This window comes from Salmo salar, chromosome ssa13, assembly GCF_905237065.1.
Source record: "Salmo salar chromosome ssa13, Ssal_v3.1, whole genome shotgun sequence".
NCBI classification, from domain to species: Eukaryota; Metazoa; Chordata; class Actinopteri; order Salmoniformes; family Salmonidae; genus Salmo; species Salmo salar.
This window is the reverse complement of record NC_059454.1, coordinates 69,397,573-69,415,647: the sequence shown is the minus strand read 5'-3', so window position 1 is coordinate 69,415,647 and position 18,075 is coordinate 69,397,573. Positions and strand designations below refer to the sequence as shown.

The window sequence follows — 18,075 nt, the reverse complement described above, 5'->3', positions numbered from 1 at the left end:
TGTGGGATAATGTCAAACTCAGCCCCCCCACCCCACTCTCGCTCTGTAGTGCACTGAGGGTACACTTCTTTGTGGGATCGCTGCTTTAAGTGCACTCTGCGCAGGCTCCCTAGTGAGGGGGTAGAAGGCCTTTTAAGTGGGTACAAGCTGTGTAGTATGTCCCCCGGGCTAAAAAAGACTAGAAAATAAACAACCACAACAACATTTTGACATCTTTTCAAAAATGACTTTAGTTGTCAAACTACTGTATAACCACTTACTGGTACATTGCATTTGCTCTGTGCACCCATGGTGATTCCCAGTGGTAACTTACACTGTGCTACTAGCTTTCAACTGCCACTGTTGCGACCATTGTACCTCGATCTAAACAGAAAATTGGTAATATTGTAGTATTAAGTAGCTTACTGTTTGCCAAATATAAAATATACAGCATCTACCAACCTATCACCACGTCTAGCTTTGTCATTCATTCAGCTAGGCTATGCTCAGTAGAGCTTCAGCCAATTTGTACTAGATGACCTCGTTTATTAGGTGCAGAATTGGCTCTGTCGGTCCAGACACTGTCCTACAGATCTGCTGGTTCTCAGGCGATCGGTGACCCAACGATAGGTCATTCCCCTTTGACCTGCATTAGAGATCTAACATGGGGAAAAGCCTCACAGTACATTTTGTTGTATTTAAATCAAGCGATGTAGACGGACTTTGTGATTTATGAGAATCATCCTCAATACATGCTTTGTTAGAGCTCCTACCTGTTATGTGCAGATAATAAACAAGCCTTGGCTTTCTGCTTTTTGTTCCTTTTTTCACATGTTTTCTGACACGTTTGTCTGTCTTTTTCAGGAAATGAGATAAGTGGAGACAGGAACATTCTCACGTAGAAACAAAATACGTTCCTTTGATGCCTCCCATTTTCTTTTTTTTCCATCGACGCAAACAGCTACAAAATAAAGAATATGATCACATTCTAAGGAACAATGGAAGAAGAACGGACTTTCATCGTTTTTTTGCTATTATTATGATTATTTATGACTCTTGGGCTCATCCATTTGTAAATAGCCATCTCTGTACTGTTTTTACGTGGGTTCTGGATACAGGGATAGAAAAAGTATATTGTATTTATAAGGAAAAAAAGGTCCATTATTATAAACAGTTAATGTCTTGAATGTGCCAACCTCTTTTTGTAGAAATGCATACCGTTTCGAGAAGCATAAAGGCTATTGCACCTGTTGTGGCGGAGAAACAACAAAAAATATGGAGCACAATGTGTGTTGTCAGGCAGCCGGCCGGACAGATAAAACTGCAGGGGTTCGTCGTCCTCTCAGGACGCCTTTGCCTGTCTTCTCTGTCGTCTTTGGATCCCTATCGCCTGTCGTCCGATGAGAATGTCGTTCTTTTCTACGTTAGTTTTTTTTTTTACAGAGAAAGCTTGTTGTGAAAAGCTTGTAACCGTCACTTTTGAAGGAGTGTTGCTGCAATTGTGCGATGACTTGCATATTCTGTTAAAAAAAAGAAAATACCTGTTCTGTCGACTAACTTTTTGGTAGTCTTGTTGTTTTGTAAAAATACAATAAAATACATTTGTTGAACAATAAATACACTTTTTTACTTTACAGGGTGACTGCACTTCCTGATTTGGCCTCGTTTTGAAGATTGCGCATTAAGAATTGCTAGCAGCCATGACTGAAGGCAAATGAGTCTTGTCTTTGAGGATGTGGTTTGACGTGGGTGTGCTATGTCAGAGAGGAAGAGGCGAAGCGAGTGGGATAACTGCGCCCAAAATCTGTCTTCTCCACCAGATTGGTTAACCAAAAAATGTATGGCTTATTTGCTATGTGTGACTTATTTGACTGAATGGAAGTTTCGCAGTGCTTAGGTTGTTACGAGTACTGATATATGTAGGACATGTGACATCCCGGCCACTTTGAGAAAATACACTTCATATCGGAGTTGTACCTGTTGTTCACACCCATATCTGCCCTCTCATTGGCTAGAATGGTCCCACCTGATCTTGCCTTCTCCCGACTGCCTTCCATTTTTGAAGACATTTATTTTCATTGTAAGAGCAGCCACTTGAGTATTTGGTCAATATAATGGATAATCTGTGGTTATGTGTGAATATCGTACCCTGGCAGGTACTTTTCTTTGACCATTATGAGTCACTGTAACAACAACATAGCCACTTCCTCAAAATAGCCACTTCATTAAAATAGAATTAATCTAAGATCAATCAGGGAATCTGCCATTAATTTAGACGTTTCTGCTGAGGTCTTAGTCAGGCAATTTTACATCTAGCTAAGGTCTTTAGTGCAGTATTTCTCAAGTAAAAAGATTTGCCTGAAAAACTCGTCAGTGCACTTCATACAGTCTATCCAGTCAGGAAAGTCTGGCTGTACGCTTAGGACTGATTTCTTGGAACAATAACATGTCTACATCTGCAAGCTGTCAAACTATCGTAAATACTGTAAAGCACAAGCTACATGCTGTTCATCAGTGCCTGAAATCACTTTCTAGTTAGCTAACTCTGTGTTTGTCAATGAAGCTAGCAAATGGTAGCTAGCAGGCACATTGAGCAGCTGGTCCACAATAAACGTATTAAGTCATTGGCGAGTGGCGACGTGTGTGCTTCAGTGCCATTTATTTGTTTACAACTTTCTCACTATCTATTACCAGAGTGTGTCTGTCTGGCAGTGTTTCATAAGGAATCTGAGGCACTGCTTAATGGGATGTCTGTCTCACTGTCTGCTGCTATGATTGAATAGAGCACGCACAGCTGATAGAGCGCAATCAGCACAGCTGCTTCTCTTGTGTTAGTGGGCACTGCGCAAGTGGGCATGATCGTAATCCCAACCCTCCAGTAAATTGTGACGAAGTCACAAAATTGTTTTGGATGAGACTGATTTATTATCCTATTTACACTTTGTTGTCAATTTTGACAGTATAATTTATGTTTCTGACTTATATTGATGCCACATAGGCCGTATAAAACCAGAAAGGGGCAGTTGAACTTTAAAGTGTTTCATAAGAATGTCTTCTAATTCATGTTTACAGTGTACAACTATAATGTGCCTGACATACTAGCTCACAGACGCTCTCGACACCCTCAAACCTCACCCCACTTACCTCCCACCCTCATGGGCATCCTGGAAGACCCCTTACTTCCTTAAACTTCCAAGTCCTCCCCCCTCCCTCACTCCCTTTCTCCCCTCTTGCCATAAATCATCCTGCTCATTCATTAGGCCAGTGTCAGGCTAGAAACGCCCACTAAAGAAAGAGAGGGGGAATAGTCTGAGAAAGAGAGGGAGATGGAGGGATGAGGAGAGGAATGGGGAGTTGGGGATGGGGTGGAGTGGGTCATTGAAATCCCTGTCCTGTCCTAAATGTCACATTCCAATTTCCATGTTAATGGCACAGCCGAGAAGAGATGTACGCTTTTGTCTTTTGGGAAGATGTTTTATATGCAAAAGGGGTCGCAAACAAAGCCGTATGCAGTCAAGAGGATATTTGAGCAGAGTTAAAGGTCAACTTTGTGAACGAAAAACGGTCCAACTGTGCCTCTTTCTCAATTTTTACCATTCTGGTAATGCGCGCCGCGACCAACGAAGCTAGTTCATTTCCTAAGCTTGCCACAATAGCTAGCCAGTAACTCCTCCAGTATGTGTTGACATAATTTCACAGGATTTGTTTTTGGACGGAAGCTGTAGCGATCGGTAAGAAATGGCACTTCTGTAGCCAAATATCGTAATCATCCATTTTCTTTTAAGCATTAAATGACCTGATATGATGGTGCATTGATCAGTTATAATGTGATTTTTGTGTTTTTGCCCAAACTCGACCTTTAATAGAAATGGGTAGGTTTGACTGTCTTTGAAAACTGTGAGAATGTGGCAAGGTGTTAAGTCAAAACATAGCATATGAAAACTGGATGTATGTATGCATGTAAACAAGAAGAGATGAGAATAAGAGAAGAGAAAATGAGAAGAGAAGAGAAAGGGAGAAGAAAAGAGAAAATCAGAACAGAAGAGAAGAGAAATTGAGGAAGATGGAGGGACCCTTCTGTCTAATCTGGTCCAGACCAGATCTGGGTCACAGAGTGCCAACAGAACGCAGGCTCTGATGGGGGGTCTGACCAATCCACTATAGGCTCTGATCACACAATGCATAGGAAACACTACCAACCAAGGCCAAACACATCCAATATGACACCAGCACACAGCACTGAGAGTATGTGTGTGAGTAAGAGAGACAGAGAGAGTTGTATATTATCTACTTCACTTGCTTTGGCAATGTTAACATATGTTTCCCATGCCAATAAAGCCCCTTGAATTGAATTGAGTGAGTATGTGAGTGAGATATATAGACAACATGTGATATATATATAGAAAGAGACCATGTGAGTGAGATATATGGAGAGAGAACATGTGAGTGAGATAGAGATATATATATATTTAGAAAGAGACCATGTGAGTGAGATATATATATATATATATATATATATCTATATATATATATATATATATATATATCTATAGAGAGAGAGAGTATGTGAGTGAGAGAGAAAACGTGAGTGAATGAGAGAGAGACTGAGGGTGTTTGAATGGTAAGGGGAAAGCAACCGACTGTAGATGAAAGTCAAAGAGTGAAGTCGGAGGAGGTTCATCTTTGACAGCCGAAAGTCAGACACTAAGGTGGTTTCCCTACAGCAAGGCTCAGCTCAACGTGGCAGCTGCCATTGTTAAAACAAGTTTGTCTTTATATTGTCTAAATAAACTGCTCCAACCCTTATATCACACGCACAAACGGAAATCGTATGTGTGTACAGTGCATTCAGAAGGTATTCAGACCCCTTGACTTTTTCCACATTTTGTTACCTTACAGCCTTATTCTAAAATCTTTTTTTTTATCCCTCATCAATCTATACACAATACCCCATAATGACGAAGCAAAAACAGATTGTTAGAAACTGAAATATCACATTTACATAAGTATTCAGACACTTTACTCAGTACTATGTTGAAGCACCATTGGAAGAAATTACAGCCTTGACTCTTCTTGGGTATTATGCTACAAGCTTGGCACACCTGTATTTGGGTAGTGTCTCCCATCTTCTCTGCAGATCCTCACAAGCTCTGTCAGGTTGGATGGGGAGCGTAACTGCACAGCTATTTTCAGGTCTGTTCAATTGGGTTCTCAAGGCCTGGTTCTGGCTGAGCCACTCAAGGACATTCAGAGAATTGTCCCGAAGCCACTCCTGCATTGTCTTGGCTATGTGCTTAGGGTTGTTTTCCTGTTGGAACGTGAACAGTCGACCCAGTCTGAGGTCAAGGATCTCTCTGTACCTTGCTCTGTTCATTTTTCCCTCGATCCTGACTGGTCTCCCAGTCCTTGCCGCTGAAAAACATCCCCACGGCATGATGCTACTACCATTAGGGCTGTTACGGTGACTGTATTATCGCCACACCGGTGGTCATGAGTCATGAAGACAGTCAAATTCCACGTGACCATTTAGTCACGGTAATTAGGCTTCTCCAAGCTCTGATGCTGCTGATGGTCATTAGTAGCCTACCAAACTTGCTAACTGTCTGGTACTCAACACTCTATTGTCCCTCTAATCCTAATTAAACACTTCATGAGAGCCCATGAGCACATGTTGCTCAACATTTCAATAGGCTATGCAATTGCGCGAGAAAATAGAGTGATGGACTCTACTGAAAAGAGGAGGATCAGCTTTCTACAGGCTAGACCTACTATATTTATTTTTCAACTTTCCTAATATTAAGCACATTGCTTATATTTACAACAGGAGTATAGCCTACCTGGCTGGCATGAGAAAAAATAACATGGGAAAAAGCGTTCTCCATTCACTATTTAAGTGCATAGATGACATGTATTTTTTCCCGCTGCCCCTGTTTCGATACAGGTGCATGATAATGGTCCATTCTAAATCAAAACAAATTTCACACATATATTACTTAGTATATGTAAAGACAAGATGAAATCAAGTATAGTTTGATGGGTGACTGTCACATCCTGACCATAGAGTGCTCTTATTTTCTATGGTAGAGTAGGTCAGGGCGTGACTGGGGGGTTTATCTATTTTTTTTTTCTATGTTGTGCTCTAGTTTCTTTTTTCTATGTTGTTTTTTTTGTATGATTCCCAATTAGAGGCAGCTGGTCATCGTTGTCTCTAATTGGGGATCATATTTACGTAGTTGATTTTCCCACCTGTGTTTGTGGGAGATTATTTTGAGTAAGCGCATGTCACACTGCTGTCGTCACGGTTTGTGTTTTGTTTATTGTTTGTGATGCACCCTGGACTCAAACCAGGGACTGCAGTGACACCTCTTGCACTGAAATGCAGTGCCTTAGACCGCTGAGCCACTCGGGAGCCCAATTACCGTGAGACCGAAAGTAATTTGCAAGCAATCACTGGCTGATGAAATTTCATGACCACCACAGCCCTAGCTGTCACCATGCTTCCCCGTAGGGATGGTGCCAGGTTTCCTCCAGACATGACGCTTGGCATTCAGGCCAAATATTTCAATCTGGTTTGATCAGACCAGAGAATCTTGTTTCTCATGGTCTTAGAGTCCTTCAGGTGACTTTTGACAAACTCCAAGCGGGCTGTCATGTGCTTTTTACTGAGGAGTGGCTTCAGTCTGGCCACTCTACCATAAAGGCCTGATTGGTGGAGTGCTGCAAACATGGTTGTCTTTATGGAAGGTTCTCCCATCTCCACAGATGAACTCTGGAGCACTGTCAGAATGACCATCGGGTTCTTGGTCCCCTCCCTGACCAAGGCCCTTTTTCACTGATTGCTCAGTTTGGCCAGCTCTAGGAAAAGTATTGTGGTGGTTCCAAACTTCTTCCATTTAAGAATGATGGAAGCCACTGTGTTCTTGGGGACCTTCAATGCTGCAGAACATTTTTGGTACCCTTCCCCAGATCTGTGCCTCGACACAATCCTGTCTTGGAGCTCAACAGACAATTCCTTCGACCTCATAGCTTGGTTTTTGCTCTGACATGCACTATCAACTGTGGGAGCTTATATAGACAAGTGTGTGCCTTTCCAAATCATGTAACCTCTATGGGATCGGTGTCCCTAAACGGGACAATTGTTGCTCAGTATGCGATAATTTGACTAGAATGACGTTGTAAACAACAGCCAACTTTCCGGGACATAGACATGTCTTATATGGGCAAAAAGCTGAAATTCTTGTTAATCTAACTGCACTGTCCAATTTACAGTAGCTAGTACAGCAAAAATATACCATGCTATTGTTTGAGAATATTGCAAAACAACAAAACACTTTCATCATGGCAACTGGTGTCACGTGTGTTCCCTCTCCGTCCTCTAGGTCACCAGGCTGCTCATTAGGGCGCACACCTGTTACGCGCATAATGACACTCACCTGGACTCCATCACCTCCTTGATTACCTGCCCTTTTTGTCACTCCCTTTGGTTTCTTCCCCAGTCGTCATTGTTGCTGTTTCATGTTGGTGCGCTGTTTGTGTTTCTTGTTTTGTTCATTTATTTATTTAATGTATTCACTCCCTGAACTTGCTTCCCCACTCTCAGCGTACATTGTTACAACTGGTTTGATACATTCACCTCTGAAGGTAAATAATGTACACTGCTCAAAAAAATAAAGGGAACACTAAAATAACACATCCTAGATCTTAACGAATGAAGTAATCTTATTAAATACTTTTTTCTTTACATAGTTGAATGTGCTGACAACAAAATCACACAAAAATAATCAATGGAAATCCAATTTATCAACCCATGGAGGTCTGGATTTGGAGTCACACTCAAAATTAAAGTGGAAAACCACACTACAGGCTGATCCAACTTTGATGTAATGTCCTTAAAACAAGTCAAAATGAGGCTCAGTCGTGTGTGTGGCCTCCACGTGCCTGTATGACCTCCCTACAACGCCTGGGCATGCTCCTGATGAGGTGGCGGATGGTCTCCTGAGGGATCTCCTCCCAGACCTGGACTAAAGCATCCGCCAACTCCTGGACAGTCTGTGGTGCAATTTGGCGTTGGTGGATGGAGCGAGACATGATGTCCCAGATGTGCTCAATTGGATTCAGGTCTGGGGAACGGGCGGGCCAGTCCATAGCATCAATGCCTTCCTCTTGCAGGAACTGCTGACACACTCCAGCCACATGAGGTCTAGCATTGTCTTGCATTAGGAGGAACCCAGGGCCAACCGCACCAGCATATGGTCTCACAAGGGGTCTGAGGATCTCATCTCGGTACCTAATGGCAGTCAGGCTAACTCTGGCGAGCACATGGAGGGCTGTGCGGGCCCCCAAAGAAATGCCACCCCACACCATGACTGACCCACCGCCAAACCGGTCATGCTAGAGGATGTTGCAGGCAGCAGAACGTTCTCCACGGCGTCTCCAGACTGTCACATGTGCTCTGTGTGAACCTGCTTTCATCTGTGAAGAGCACAGGGCGCCAGTGGCGAATTTGCCAATCTTGGTGTTCTCTGGCAAATGCCAAACGTCCTGCACGGTGTTGGGCTGTAAGCACAACCCCCACCTGTGGATGTCGGGCCCTCATACCACCCTCATGGAGTCTGTTTCTGACCGTTTGAGCAGACACATGCACATTTGTGGCCTGCTGGAGGTCATTTTGCAGGGCTCTGGCAGTGCTCCTCCTGCTCCTCCTTGCACAAAGGTGGAGGTAGCGGTCCTGCTGCTGGGTTGTTGCCCTCCTACGGTCTCCTCCACGTCTCCATATATACTGGCCTGTCTCCTGGTAGTGCCTCCATGCTCTGGACACTACGCTGACAGACACAGCAAACCTTCTTGCCACAGCTCGCATTGATGTGCCATCCTGGATGAGCTGCACTACCTGAGCCACTTGTGTTGGTTGTAGACTCCGTCTCATGCTACCACTAGAGTGAAAGCACCGCCAGCATTCAAAAGTGACCAAAACATCAGCCAGGAAGCATAGGAACTGAGAAGTGGTCTGTGGTTACTACCTGCAGAACCACTCCTTTATTGGGGGGTGTCTTGCTAATTGCCTATAATTTCCACCTGTTGTCTATTCCATTTGCACAACAGCATGTGAAATTTATTGTCAATCAGTGTTGCTTCCTAAGTGGACAGTTTGATTTCACAGAAGTGTGATTGACTTGGAGTTACATTGTGTTGTTTAAGTGTTCCCTTTATTTTTTTGAGCAGTATACTTACATTCAATAATCTTTCTCTGATTTGTCATCCTGAGGATCCCAGAGATAAAATGTAGTATAGTTTTGTTTGATAAAATACATGTTTCTACTCAAATGTAGGAACTGGGTTCTACAGTTTGATCCCACTGCTGTCTCTGGCTCCACACCCACCCCGCCTGGCCATCCAGATGTGTGAAGGTCGGTGTATTTTCTGTAGGGAAGCTAATGATCCATCATGTATGACATTCCTGGGAGTGTGTAAACTAAAACATGTTATTACCATAGCATCTTTGTATGTTCCCAATAGTTATGTACTTGAAAATGTATATATTGACCAATTCAGCACATTTGGGCAAACTCCTGGCAGACATGATACAAAATATTGTGTAGTGATGTAATTCTTCACTGGATCAGTCTGAAACCTTGCACAGACACTGCTGCGATCGTGTGGATAACCTCTAAATGTATGGCATTTCAAAGATGTTGAAAAATAAATAAATAGAAAAGCATGTTTTTTTGTTATCTTTTACCAGATCTAATGTGTTATTCTCCAACATTCATTTCACAATTCCACAAACTTCAAAGTGTTTCCCTTCAAATGGTACCACAAATATGCATATCCTTGCTTCTGGTCCTGAGCTATAGGCAGTTAGATTTGCGTATGTCATTTTAGGCGGAAATTGAAAAAAGGGTCCAATCCTTAAGAGTAATTTACCACTGGTGGACTCCAATCAAGTTGTAGAAACGTCTCAAGGATGATCAATGGAAATACGATGCACCTGAGCTCAATTTCTTGTCTCACAGCATAGGGTCTGAATAATTATGTAAATAAGGTATTTCAGTTTTCATTTTGAATACATTGGCAAAAATCTCTAAACCTGTTTTTGCTTTGTCATTATGGGGTATTGTGTGTAGGTTGATGAGGGGAAAAATATCATTGACTCTATTTTAGAATATGGCTGTAACGTAACAAAGGGATGGGGTCTGAATACTTTCCGAATACACTATGTACAGGTAACAGCCAAAATAATGGAAACACTTGAGTGAATGAGGGATACAACATATTTTGAAAGCAGGTGCTTCCACACAGGTGTGGTTCCTGAGTTAAATAAGCATTTAACATCCCATCATGCTTATGGCCCTGCTACACTACACCCATCGGGCGTCCGGCATTGCCAACAGCCATTGAGGGAAAGCTTCCTTTGAAATCAGTGAACGTTGCTATACTGCCTGTGTTGCGTTCGCGTTGCGTCACGGCCAATGGCAAGAATTGCCAACAGTGCTTAATTTGAACCGGATCCTGCAGGAACTGGAACCAGCACCTCTAAGATTTGACTTAGTTCGTTCCAGCACCTATTTTCCCGATCCGGTACCTTTCGCAGCATGATTTATTAATTGTTTCACTGTTCGCACTGTAAACATTCGGATAAAAACGATCAGCCTTAAATTAAGTTGCCTCGTTTTTTTCCCCCGCTCACCAGAAAGGCCATCATGTAAAAGCGTGGTGATCTGTGTAATCATCCGATCATGCAACAATGATTCCAGACCTGCTTTCTTATTTCTACATAGAGGTTATGGGGAGTGCCACTGGGTTAAGTAACTGATCTTGACACAGGTATTGGTACTGGTGGTCAGCTAGTGAAGAGGTCCCTATGTAATCACGCCACGTAGCCTGAATTTGTAACGTGGTTAAACCAAATAAAAAAATTGATAAAAGGCAATTGAGTTTGATCATTTTTCCAGTCCAAAAATCCAGAGAAAGATGGTGAATCGGACCCAGAACGAGCCAGAGAACTGTCAGTGCCGGAGGAGAGGAATGAGGGGGCAACTGTTCCTGATGGAAATGCCTTAGCTAGAAGCGCTGCTAATCCTGCCAGTTCAGCATCACCACCGGCACCTCCACTAGCTAGTGGGCCTACTAGCGAGTCAGGCTCAGTGGGAGAGAGAGACGGGAAGCTGGGGGGGGGGGCAGTGCATCCACCGACAAGCAGGTGCAATTTGCAGTTCAAAGAACAAGCAAATGTATAAACCAATGGCTTGTCATTCAGAATTCAAAGCTGGGCTTCACAACATGCAAAAAGGTAGGGAGCTTGGGTCTAGAAATGACTGGAGGGATTAAACTAGCTAGCAAAAGAGTGTGTGGAATGTACAGTAACATCCTCTGCCTCTGACATAAAAACAACAAAAAGCCTAAAGAAGACACCAAGGTTATAAAAAAGAAATAGACTTTGCAGCCAGTCTTATGAACCCACCCACTGGCTCACTCAAATGTCACAGCCACTGGCTCGCTCATGGCTTTGAGCAAGAAATGGACTGTCAGGAGGTAAATGGACTTGACATGGGGAGAGTCATTGTGGGAGGTTTTGAAAATGAAGGTGGAAACGTGTTTTCCTTAACAAACTTGTTCTGTACTGTGAAGTTAATCTGAATATGTGCTTCAAATGATCAAATAGGCGGCCTATATATTCTCATATGTGTGTTCTGCTGTAGCCTACATTGATTTATTTTATTTGAAATTATATTTTGATATTTGTTCTACTGCTACATTGAGGTCTTGAAAATGATATGAAATGCAGGTCTTGTAAGCCCCACAGCTGAGTATGTGTGCATATGCATATGACGGGTGTTCTGCAGTGTTGTCTAAAAGGCATTGAATGAATCAGCACCTTGGAGAGTACTGTCCATTTCACCACAATAGACAGTAGGCTACTTGGCTGTTTACTCTGTCTGCTGCGCTGCTACGTTGTGGTTTGTCACAAATTAAGCACTGATTGCCAAGGTTCAACTCTCGCTGGCTGACGCGCATTCATTCTATCTTGTGAATTGAAATCATGAGACTAAAGTTGATTTTGGTTGCAGATGGCCTCGACTATACGCCACTGGTTATTTTACTAAGATTTATGAAGTCAAGAAGCAGAAACTCTAGCTAGCTACATTGACTATGTTCAATGTAAACAAAAGCAACTTGTGTAATTTGAGGATCATTTAGTTCAACCACTAGCAACACTTGAGTGAGTACTTGTGAAAAACTGGACCAAAGCTATTGTACTTACGCATAATTCATGAATATGATACAGTACAGTAGGGGAAAATAGAATAAAGATGCTCTTCCCCTCTACTGCTCTCCATTCTCAAAACAACACGCTCTGTGTAGCTGGTAGACATCAAATCAAACTTTATTTGTCACACGCACTGAATACAAGTGTAGACCTTACCGTGAAATGCTTACTTACAAGCCCTTAACCAACAGTGCAGTTCAAAAAGAGTTAAGAAAATATTTACCAAAAAAAACAAAGTAAAAAATAATAAAAAGTAACACAATAAAATAACAATAAGGAGGCTATATACAGGGGGTACCGGTACCGAGTCGGTGTGTGGGTACAGGTTAGTTGATGTAATACATGTAGGTAGGGGTGAACATCACATTGAAGCGACGCTGATGGTAACACGACGTGTATAGTGTTAGGGTCAGGTTTTAAAATGCTGTGCATGCCATTATTTTGGCTACCATGGCTATCCCCCATAGGATGACAATGCCCCCATCCACATGGCATGAGTGGTCAATTAATGGTTTTTATGAGCGTCAGTCTCCAGATCTCAACCCAATTGAACCCTTATGGGAGATTCTGGAGCGGTGCATGAAGAAGTGTTTTCCACCACCATCAACAAGCCACCAAATTATAGAATTTCTTGTGGAGGAATGGTGTTGCATCCCTCCAATAGAGTTCCAGACACTTGTAGAATCTATGCCAAGGTGCATTGAAGCTGTTCTGGCTCATGGTGGCCCAAAGCCCTATGTAGATGTTTCCTTTATTTTGTCAATTACCTGTACAATCCATCAGTGAGAGAGAGCCTCAAATATCACATTAATTTGTATATATCCACAGTGTACATGGCAAAGTTGGTTCCTGTTTCAGCCATGTCTTTGGTCACATTCGCGTTGGTCAAGCAAAAACGTTAGTAAAGTGTAGACTTTACCGTGAAATGATTACTTACAAGCCCTTTCCTAACAATGCAGAGTTAAAAAGTAAGAAAAATTTGCCAAAAATAAAAAAGGAAATAGTAACAAAATAACAATAACGAGACTACATACAAGGAGTACCGCGACCGAGTCAATGTACAGGGGTAAGAGGTAGTTGAGGTAATTGAGATATGTAAAAGTGAAGGGGTAAAAGTGACTAGGCAATCAGGATAGATAATAAACGGAGTAGCAGCAGCGTATGTGAAAGAGTGTCTATATCTGAGTGTGTGTGTGGAATCAATATGCATGTGTGTGTATGTTTTGTATGTGTAGTGGGTGTGTGTGTCACAGGAGGTTAGTGGCACCTTAATTGGGGAGGACATGCTCAGTAATGGCTGGAACAGAATAAATGAAATGGTATCTAACTCATCAAACGTGGTTTCCATGTGTTTGATACCATTCCATTAACTCCATTCCAGCCATTATTATGAGCCGTCCTCCTCTAAACAGCCTCCTGTGTTGTGTATGTTGGAGTGTCAGTACAGTGTGTGAGTGTGTGGGTAGATTCCAGTGAGTGCGCATAGAGCCGGTGCAAGAGAGTCAGTGCAAATAAAAAGGGGGTCAATGCAAATAGTCAAGGCAGCCATTTGATGAACTGTTCCGCAGTCTTATGGCTTGTGCGCTCCGTCACTGCTTGCCGTGCAGTAGCAGAGAGAACAGTCTATGGACTTGGGTGGCTGGAGACTTCTTCTAACACTGCCTGATATAGATGTCCTGGATGGCACAGAGCTCAGGCCCAGTAATGTACTGGGCCATACACACTAGCCTCTAGCGGCTTATGGTCAGATGCCAAGCAGTTGCCATACCAGGCGGTGATGTCAAGATGCTCCACATGGTGTAGCTGTAAAACTTTTGAGGATCTGAGGGCCCATGCTAAATCTTTTCAGCCTCCTCAGTAGGAAGATTCGTTGTCGTACCCTCTTCACAACTGTGTTGGTGTGTTTGGACCATGATAAGTCCTTAGCGATGTGGACGTCGAGGAACTTGAAGCTCCCGACCCACTCCCCTACAGCCCTGTCAATATGAATGGCGGTAAAGAGCAACTGCAGAAACTTTCAATTGACTGCAGTCAAAACTTCATGACCTTTGATCACATGATCTTTGTGAAGTTCATGCAGTGGACACCGCAGGAGGCTGGTGGCACCTTAATTGGGGAGGACAGGCTTGTGGTAATGGCTGGAGCGGAATAGGTGGAATGGTATCAAATACATCAAACACGTGGTTTCAATGCTGGTTTCCATGCTCCGTTCCAGCCATTGTTATGAGCCGTCCTGTCCTCAGCAGCCTCCACTGGTGGACATATAGGTGCAAATCAGACAATTTGTAACCCAATAATGCGGCACACTTTGAGTGATCCGCTCGAACCCTCACAGTATGTGTGTGTCTGCGTGTGAATGTGGAAGTGTGTGTGATGAAGGGGCTAAGCTGGTAACTTACATCGTATTGACATACATGGCAGAGTGGATATGGATTGCCCATGTGTGCCACATTGATATCCAGTTAATGAAATAATTGTCACTGTTCAGTGTGCAATTTTTAATTGCAATTTTACCTCTGCCCAGATGGTTCTGGGTATACTTTGAAATCAAGGAATCCCACATAAATGCTATTCAGTTGAAATCTATTCAGCTAAGCAGCATTGCCTGTCCAGAGAGGTGGAATGTAAGAAAATGGCTTGCCATAAATTCTGCAAAAGCAGAGCCTCTGAATATTATTGTAAAAAAATCCAGGCATATCTAAATGGCCAACCCAGTTCAAATACAGGAGGAAGCATTGAATTACTTCTCTCTAACTAAAAGCATGTTCTCCTCCCTAGAGATAGCAGCAACCAAAATGCATAATCCCCCTGGTGAAATGGCAGCTATGACGTAAAAAAAACCAAAAAAACATTACAAATAAAAAACGGGATTAAAGTGGGGGGGGAAAAAATGAATAAAACAAGCATCAAAGCAGACCTGGGTTCAAATACTATTTGAAATAATTTCAGGCGGTGTTTGATAGAGCCGCAAGGGAAACAACAGAATACTCCCTAGTGTAAACCTCACATTTGTCACTCCAGGCAGGCTAAAGCAAATAAAGTATTTGAAAGATTTAAAATAGTATATCAACCCAGGTCGACTTGGTCTACCCAGGTCTACTTGGCAGATACTGGGGCATAGTTTCTGTGCTCTCTCTCCAGGCCAATGTGGGTCAGTGGATTACCAACAGGCTATAAAAAGCTGCCATCTTGGCACGGGTCTAACGCAGTGATACAGATCCCTCTAGTACGATTTGTGTGTGTGTAGGGGGATGTAGTGTGTGTTTTCATGCTTTTGTGTGTGTGGAGTGGGAGCTGGTGTTGGCTTTTCATGTTGAGCATATGGCCGTGGGGTAGTGAACAGTGTGAGATAAGGCCTAAACCTTCTGGATGTGTAGCCTACACAAACGAGGTAAGATGAGGACACTGTTGTGTAATGTCATTTCTGTCTGTTTGTTCATGGTAGTGGCGAATAACACTATGAAACAACTCAATACAAACTAATGGAGTAACCTCTGGCCAAGGAAGCCATTGGCCAAACTAACATTTACAGACACATATCCGCGCACGCACGCACGCACGCACGCACGCACGCACGCACACACACACACACACACACACACACACACACACACACACACACACACACACACACACACACACACACACACACACACACACACACACACACACACACACACACACACACACACACACACACACACACACACACACACACACACACACACACACACAGTTGACCAAATATGAGGAGAGGCAATACAATGATCCGAGACCAGAGTGGGCAAAATGCTTGACACATCAAGAGATTGTTTTCCTTTTGTTTGATTTTTGATGATTATATAAGACTAACATCCTCTACAAGTACATTCATTGTTGAAAGTGCCACACATTTCATTAAAAAGGTTTAGTGTCACATTTGGATTGAACGGGATGTAATTGGAGTTAGATACCAGTTGGTTTTAAAAAAAAGGAGCAGGAGATCATCCTGAGCCACAGAATGAGATTAGTCGTCTCAAAGTCTCAATAATTTAGCTTGGTTGCCGGTCTGTTTTTGCTTTAGAAAAATGTTGGTCGTCTTACCAAACAAACGGGCAAGTTTGGCAAGGCAAGGATGAAACGCTCAGGAAAGATACTGTACCCAGGCTAATGTCCACTGCTACTTTAGAAAGACTTCCTAGAATAAGCATTCATAACTAAGAACTTACCAGACTGAGACTTATATGTTTTATTATCAATAAGGCCACAGTAGAAGATATTGGGTTACTGCACACACACATCTGAAGATTCAGCCCTTGATGTTAAGTTTCATGTTAAAAGGAAGAGAAATTAAAACAAACTCTGAAACAAAACATAACTACATCTTCCAAATTCTAGTCAAACGACAAATGGTTAGCGCTCATAAAAAAATTGTATAGAGACAAAAGCACATTTAATAATAATAAAAACGGAATAAAATGGTCTTGTGTGAACAAAGTATGGTAAAAAGAAAAGAAACAGAATGGGTTGGAAAGTCACAGTGTTCATGGGTCATTAAATTAAATCAGTCGTAGATATTTACATTCTATTGCAAATGAATGATCAGTAAATGGTCTGTACAAATTCGCTCCTGAAGTTTCCAATCTGCTGCAATTAATATGAAACCAGACTGAATGCTGCGGTCACCAGTGTGCGTTCAGTCTATTTTAACCAAGGCTAGTAGGATCATAGCGCTTGGAAGATTCTGGAAGACAAAAATAGTGCTGTAGTACAGTAACAGTGCCACTAAAAGCATAACACTCTCTAAATATTTGTTTTGGAACAACCTATGATATGACAGAATTTTGACTGAAACTTTTTTAGAGTTGTTTTGGCACTGCGGTTCATCTCTTGGAAAGCCCAGCCCAGGTCATATGAGAACACAAAACAGAGGACACACCATAGAAGATGTCCATTCTAGGAATTCTATTTTCATGGGAGACTGCCCTGAGGTATTGTGGGAAACCTAGTTCAGGTAACCAAGTGGTCTGGACGGGAGACGTTGAATGGTCATTTCAACCCCAATTACACTTCTACTGATGACTTGGAAAGCAGTCACAGAGAAACAAAGACCACTTAAAAAATCATGAATGAAACCCATATCGAAATGTTATCTTTTTTTTCACATGCTTTTCATACTTAACAAATCAAGAGTAAATTCATTTCATGTCTTGGCATTGAAATGGATTTGACCAAAAATCATCATCATCAAACGGATCATCGGTGTGGGGTCGTCCTCACCCCCCCTCGTCCTTCGCCCCTACTCCCTCCGGTGGCTCGGCGGTTGTCATAGTGAAGATCGTCACGGCAACGCCCCCAAGTGTTGCAAGCGGGGGTTGCTGCTGCCTGAGAGGGGTACTGGGCACGGTACTGTGCCTCCATCTCCTCCACCCAAGCTGTGCTCCAGTCCCAAACGGGCATGGGGTCCAGCTCCCCGAAACACTCTTCTTCCCCTCGAGCTGGAGGGAACAGGGCACTGAGGGGCGACGCCGGGGGAGAGAAGTCTGGAGAGGTGACAGTAGAACACAACTAGAGTTAACACACACGTCACACCATCGGACGTCATGATAGAGATACTATATATTACAAAATACATGAGATATGACACCATGATACAAAGAGAGATGATACGACAACTGACGTTATGATAAAAGAGATGTAACAGAAGGGACACATTTTTACAGTGCCAGATAGACTCTTTGTACCATATCAACAGTAAACAAAAAAACAGATGCCGATCACCCTGCCAACCTTTTCATTGGAATTGTCCCCTTGGCCAGTAATTAAAGAGGAAAATGACTTTTAAAGAG

General features: G+C 42.7%; 2 protein-coding genes across 6 annotated transcripts in view; one reads left to right on the top strand and one right to left on the bottom strand.

Moving 5' to 3' along the window:
- The window catches only part of LOC106567652 (roundabout homolog 3), a 300,880-nt gene extending 299,267 nt beyond the window's left edge, over window positions 1–1,613 (top strand). For all 4 annotated transcript variants that reach the window (XM_014137191.2, XM_014137190.2, XM_014137193.2 and 1 more), the window contains one exon: window positions 844–1,613. In XM_014137191.2, the coding sequence (XP_013992666.1) occupies window positions 844–850 (7 nt within the window). In that variant the 3' untranslated portion in view covers window positions 851–1,613. The remainder of the gene's footprint in view (window positions 1–843) is intronic.
- Window positions 1,614–16,460: 14,847 nt separating this feature from the next.
- robo4 (roundabout, axon guidance receptor, homolog 4 (Drosophila)) overlaps window positions 16,461–18,075 on the bottom strand; it is a 30,106-nt gene continuing 28,491 nt past the window's right edge. For both annotated transcript variants that reach the window (XM_014137188.2, XM_014137189.2), the window contains exon 19: window positions 16,461–17,769. In XM_014137188.2, coding sequence (XP_013992663.2) covers window positions 17,483–17,769 — 287 coding nt within the window. In that variant the 3' untranslated portion in view covers window positions 16,461–17,482. The remainder of the gene's footprint in view (window positions 17,770–18,075) is intronic.